The sequence below is a fragment of the Fulmarus glacialis genome, unplaced genomic scaffold (assembly GCF_000690835.1).
Source record: "Fulmarus glacialis isolate BGI_N327 unplaced genomic scaffold, ASM69083v1 scaffold40481, whole genome shotgun sequence".
Taxonomy (NCBI): Eukaryota; Metazoa; Chordata; class Aves; order Procellariiformes; family Procellariidae; genus Fulmarus; species Fulmarus glacialis.
In genome coordinates, this window is record NW_009195420.1 from 186 (window position 1) to 6,927 (window position 6,742).

At 35.9% G+C, this 6,742-nt stretch overlaps 1 protein-coding gene across 1 annotated transcript; it reads left to right on the top strand.

Annotated features, from left to right (window-relative positions):
* Positions 1-733: 733 nt before the first annotated feature.
* On the top strand, positions 734-3,568 carry LOC104084310 (40S ribosomal protein S21-like; the record flags this gene model as incomplete). Its single annotated transcript, XM_009588083.1, is given in 5 exon segments — positions 734-797; positions 2,570-2,641; positions 3,294-3,330; positions 3,333-3,349; positions 3,530-3,568. Coding segments are annotated over 5 exon segments (229 nt in total), but the record flags the coding sequence as incomplete, so codon positions are not given.
* Positions 3,569-6,742: the final 3,174 nt, after the last annotated feature.

Sequence of the window (6,742 nt, forward strand, 5' to 3'; positions counted from 1 at the left end):
TCTTCTGCTGCATAACTGTCAGCCTTACAGTGGCAGGGGCAGCTCACGTGTAGTTCATTTCAGAAGTAAATGTGCGTGTTTGCAGCGTGCTGGTGTTCCCGTGCTACAGGCTGTCATAGTGAACCTGTTAAGTGATCGCTTGTTGCCTTGATAGCACATCTTAAGTGCAATTTTGAGATTTTAGTAAATGGACAGTGAGAAGTTTTCTGTAAATATGTGTGTTAAAAAAAAAAAATCACTAAAAAGTAAACCATTTGTATGCATTTTATTAGGTTTAAGTCAAATGTTTTTTACAACCTCTGACTTCTAAGGGATTGCAACCTGAGTGTCTTTTGACAGCTACAATGGCTCCCAGTGAAAAAGGCATAGAAACTGCATTCTCATGAATTACCTCGATTGCTGTATTTTTTGCACTTTAGAAAATAAAAACTTGATATTCTCTGTGTTTTGAAGGCCTGTGCTGCTGTGTGCATTGTATAGAGGTGAAATGGGCATATAAAAACCAAAGTGAGGGGATAGTTGGCAACTTGGCATGATGCTACCAAGTGAAAGTCTCCTTTAAATGTACTTAAAACTGCATTTTAATTTTCTGAGCACTGAAAGCTTAAATTGTTATTGTCTAAACTTCTTGTGCAGCTTTAATTCTCATATAGATTTGGCTTTAATAGTTTTTTTCCATTGTCACTGTCCACTTCTGTTTGTTTAAATATATCTTTGTTATTTTATTCCTTAGCTCTGCTAGCAACCGAATAATTGGTGCTAAGGATCATGCTTCTATTCAGATAAATATTTCTGAGGTAAGTTTCAGAACAGAAGTATGTGACGAGAAAGCTACACCTTTAAACTTTTGGTAGAAGTTAAGAAATATAACAGCTTGTGATGCGTCTCCAAATAATTCACTAGAGACTATGTAAGTGTAGAGCTTGAGGGCTTTCAAACATACAAGTATATTACTATGTCACCCCTGGTTATTTTTCAGCAGCCTATTGGAAAATATTCATTAGAGGGAATTTCATAAAGCTCTGTACAGTCTGTTCCAGTGCTTAACTGTTTGACTAAACACAACTTCCTAACTCTAGATATTTAGAATTATAAATTAGGGAATTCCTTGTCCTGAAGGAAATAAGGAGAAGAAATGCTTGTTTCTGGGAGATTCTTATCCCCTCTACCTTCACCCGTCTGTAAGAAAGTACCGTTCTTCAGTCTGACCTTGTGCACCCTGGTTTTTAGTTTTCTGTTGTTGTTGATCTTCTCTGTGCTTTTTCTAGTTTGCCCAAACTTTAAGAAAGATAGTTTCCAGAGCAAAACTCTATTTTTGTTCTACTTCGCTTAACTAAAATGCCATCTTCCATGTTTTGTTTGAATCGTTTCTATTATTACTTGACACTGCTACTCTTGATAGGTGACAGACGAGGTTGATCGTGTGTTTTGTGTGCAGCATTATCATTTCATGAACTCAGTGCTTGGGGTATTATATGCTTAAAATTTTTCCTGAGGCATGCTGGTTATTTGTATTGACATTTAGTTTTCTTTCTGTAACATAAAGAATTTGTTCTTGTCTAAGTTTAATTTCATCTTCTTGAAGTAGCATTATTGTGAATCCCTCCAAGCTTAACATATCTGCTGAGAAAACCACAGTAGACCTTGACTCCTGCAGGATCCCAGTTAATGCACATGGGCTCCAGTTAATTTAAACTCCTTTTAGCACTCTTTTTTTTCACATTTGTTTATCAGTATTCACCTTGCAGGAATTCCGTGGACACAATATTCCTATAGCTTATGAGCAATATAGCTTGATTTATTTCTTCTTGAATGGGAGATCACAAGACTGCATTCCTAAATTTTTAAACAACTGAGCCTCTTGTGTTATCTGTCTGACTTAAGAAATCATTTTTTAAAATGCTCTGTGATTTCCTGTAAACGTTAAAGCAAATACTTTTCTTGTTCGCTGTGTTTCATTCCTTCAGCGATCCTTATTTCTTTCTTTCAAAGGATCAGAGATTAGCAGAATTCAAAAACAAACTCACACGATATTACAGAGTTCACTACACTGTTTAATTTCATGATTTATATTGTTTTGTCTTTTTTCCTGTTAAATTTCTCAGCAACTGGAGGAAGTGAGACAATTTCTGTGTCTCAACTTGGGCATTTTTCTACCTGTGTAACCGTCCCCTTCCCACCTTCATTTCAATTTTCCCTAATACTGACCTTAATTAAAGGAAACATGAAAAAATAACAAAGGCAGTAAATCCCCAAGTAAACTTTACATTGAACTTTTCCATTTTTTTAGAACTCAAGCATTTTCTTCTTTTAGCTACCATTTTGTATTGTGTTCTTGTTATGCTGTGTGATCCATTAAATTTTATAGCTGCACTATGTAAATTTGCTGTGAAAAGATATTCTATAGTTGTCTTTCTAACGTCAGTATTTGCCTTGGGTTTTTGTAGTTTGCGGAAAAATATTTGCAAAATTTAACAAGTAATTTTTATCTTTGAGTGCTTGGCAAGCGCGATGTAAGAGCATAAAATTTTATAGGAATCTGTGTGGAGTAACTAACTTGTAATTACAGGTTGACAAGGTAACAGGCAGAGTAAATGGCCAGTTCAAAACGTATGCCATTTGCGGAGCAATTCGTAGAATGGTAAGTATTTTCTTGAGCTACAAGATGATAGTGCTTCTTTTTATATTGATTAGTAATTTTTTAGATTTATATTTGGCCCTGAAAACGCAATGTGCCTTCAGCTCATTCTAGAGGAAGAGCTTTTGTGGGGATAATGAAGACAGAGTAAAGATGGGAACAAATTCATTTGCAAGAATCAGTTTCTTCTGTTTTTTTCCTCAATCCTTTGGTCTGTAGAATTATGTATGTTTGTTTTGGTTTTTTTTGAATCACTGAAGGATGCAAGTGGATTTTTTTCTTTTAAGAGTGTACTAAGCTACTAATATCTGGCTTTTATCTGTTGTTTATGATTATTAGAGATGATACTACCATGACTTAAATTTGTTAAACATGGTGTGAAGCTTTCTAGAGTTCGTCAGAAGTCTGCTTACCCAGAAATATATCTGTAATGCAAGTGTATCTTTTATCAAATTAAAACCATTTCTTATTCTAAAGGATGACAAATAATTTAACAACTTGTTTTGAAAATGCTAATCTGTGCATATAAAGTGCAGTGATCTGTGGAAAGTGTTGTGCATTTCACGACCAGCATTAAATGCTGCAGCTGCCTCTCTTTTTAATGTATATCAGCAATTATTTGGTCACTTCAGAATCATCTTTTATTTTTTTAAAGGGTGAATCAGATGACTCCATTCTGCGTCTGGCAAAAAATGATGGAATTGTTTCCAAGTACGTATGTTTATCTTATCCTCTAACTCTTGCAGGGGTAACTTCTATACCCAAATCCAACTTTTAGGATTAAAATGTATACACTGTATTTATAGGATGATTACACAGTTGGTCAAAACTATTTACTTGAGCTGTTGAAGCAAACTGGTCTGTAACAATGTTTGTTTCATTTTCTTCTAGGAACTTCTAACTGAAGAAACTCTGGTATGGAACATCTGATGTAAAATAAACAGTTCAAACCTATATTGTGCTGTGTCTTTTGTTCAAGTCATAAACATCGGTGGATTTATTATAGCTAGTCTTAAAAGAGTTAGAAATGTGTGTCTTCAAAAGATATACAGATTCTGATTATGAATTCTTAAAACAAATCAGCTTGTAAAGCAGTGCCAGAGTTGAAAATCAAGAATTTCCACTTCACTCTTTGGTTCACTATAATCTTTCTTTTACAGACTTAATAAGTTTTTTGATTGTAGCTCAACTCCTTTTTTGATCTGTAATAGAACATTTTGCAATGTAGCAACCTAATCAGCTTGCTGCTTTTTCATTGGAAAAACTAAGGGGATTCTTTTGGTTATGATATCAAGGTTTAGTGGTTTTTCTGCTGATAGAGGCTCACAATATTTACTCTGCCATTGACACACATTCTTTAAGTGAATTATTAAAACTGGAATTCATGGAAAACTGTCTTATCAGAAATGCTTCTTGGCATGCTAGCAGATTGATTGCCGTGTGAGAGAGACAAAGTTTTACCTTTTTACTCTTATTTAAGAATTAAAAATTAAAAAGAATTAAAAATTAAGATATTTTCCCAGCTGAAAAGCAGGGTAATTAAGGAGAGATAACTCTGAATATTTGGCAATGTTTTAATAAATTACTTAATAGCCCTTTAAGGGCTAGATAGACTTTCTACCTGCTGATGTGGGGGTTTTTTTTTAGCTAGCTTACTAGCGGAATAGAGGGAGAATGCAAGCAGTTTGAATGATACTACATCTGCTGACATTGCCTCTCTTATCTGTCAGTTCCCTGTCTCTGGCTAATTTCCATCACTTCACGCTTCTGACATAACGCACACAAGTTTTTCTAATGTAGTTTGAAATAGTTGCTTCAAGGTTTTACCTGTTGTACTTCAGGCGTTTAGTTTTAATTTGAACTGGTTGGTTTTATGATAATGTAAAGCTTCTGAAGCAGTTACTGTGAAAGAAAAATATTACTTGTTGGCTCAGACTACACTGATACTTAAACCGCAGCTTTGCTGAGTTACCATCAGGCATTGACTTCAGATACTGGATTAGAAATAAGGTTGGTTATCCTGCAGGGCTGAGATCATAGATGTGCTGTCAAACTCAAGTGTTTAAAAGATCTATCATCCTGACCTTGCAGTACTGTATTCTGACACCTCTGAACTTGCTCCTGCTTTGTGTGCCAACACACACCAGAAATTCTTGTTTCTTGGCTTTTTTTTTTCTTTGGTCAGCTCTTCACATTTGGCTTTGGTATTGCACTTGGAAAGTGCTATGCTCAAGGTGCTATAGCTGTACTAACGAACCTTTGGGATCTCACGTGTCATTCTACTGGGCCACAGTGCTTTCCGCAGTATTACAACTTTGTTATGTCTTAACACTGTTATTAAATTGCAAAAGCTCTCCACAATCTTTGTTTTCCTATACTGTCTGTGGAATTGAGAAACAGAGTTGCAGTAAGTGCAAGGCTAGAAGCAACTGCTGGCGCTAAGATACAGGTATGAGAAAGGGGAAAGAATAGGTGTTCAGAGAAGAGCAGACACTTTATACTTCTGTGTCTTAAAGTGTCTAGTTAAAATTATTGGCACCTCTATTGGGAAAAGAGATTTCTGATTTACTTTGGCTATAATTCCACAAGGACTTAAAAGCATGGTGTCTCTTCTAGTGGTATAATGTCTCTCAGATTTTTATTTCGCAGGAGGGATACAAGAAGAGGCTATATCCTTTCTTCCAGGTGCTGCTTTTGTGTTGGTAGATGTTGTTTGCATACAGAAGGTTTATTTGTCAGTTGGTGCTTATCACTTAAATGGAATGTCATCTATGGTTTTGGTAGTTTTAAAATATGCCAGCGTGATATGACTAGGATTGAAAACTTCCACTGTCAGACACATTTTACCAATTTCATAATATCTACAACCATACACAGGCTGTCCTCCAGATCGTGTGTTCTGATCTGCGCGTTCTCAAGAATTACTGAGAGAGGTTATATCTAGATCACATCGTGTTTGCTCCTGCGTGATCATCCCTAGGACAATGTTTGCAGTTGTTCTTACTCAAATCTCTGTATAGGGCCTCTCTCAAAGTTTTCTCAAGTGATAGAAACTGTTTTGGTGATGCTTTCCTGTTTATACTGTAAGCTGTCTTCGTGTAGAGCTGGTTACCATGTGGCTTATTTCTGACTTGTTTGCAAGTTACTGTGGATGCATGTGGGTGTGGGAAACTTAAGCCTCAGGCTTCTCTCAGGAGAGCCTGGAATAGGGATGCTATCGCCTCTGAACTAAGAAGGAGGATGGCTGAACTACCCAAGTGTAGTATCTTTCTCCTTATCTGTATTTTTCTTAGTTCTCATGCATGTCAAAATGCAGCATATTTCTTTAGAAGATCCTGTCTTGACACCATGGATATCTATTGAAACTAAGCATGGCAAATCAGGCCATTTGAATGTGTAGTTGCAGTGTGGTGTGTTTTTTTAATTTGAATCAGGATCTTTTCCAAATCATGAAGTGAATTAGGATTTCAAGTGTAAGCCACTGTATAGGTATAATGAAGTACGTAATTGAAGCTTTGTTTCAGGAGCAATTTCAGCAGAGAAGACCAACATTGACAGGCTGTTAGCCCTTTTTAGCACAGCTATAAACTAAAACATCTTTGGTTGCACATTCTGTCTTCCCACTGATAACACTTGAATTTACTAGTCCTCCTCCAAGCCAATAGAACTTTCAAAAGATAAACTCCTGGATGTTTCAAGTAAGGGGGAACTCAGCTAAAAAGACCAAAAAAAGGCTTCATGTTCAATTCATGTTAAACTTAATAATACAAAAAGCATGTGAGAGAGATAGATACCTTTTAAATACCACAAGCAGAAAAAAATGAACCCACACTTTATTTTTGAGCTATTTTCTTCTGACATCTAAGTCAACCATGAAAAATGCATTTAAAAAAAAGGGGGGGGGGGAATGATGACTGTTAGCTGTGATTCTCCTGGAAATAATTCATTTTTCCAGCAGATAAATCTCTGAAAAAACTTTCTGGAAAGACAAATACAGTCTCCAAACTGGAGAGATTTTGGCTTGGCTTACATCCAATCCTCGTTACTTTCCTTTGTACACAGTAAAAGGAGATAAGTTTTAATTGGACTTGATGTTTCTTTCTG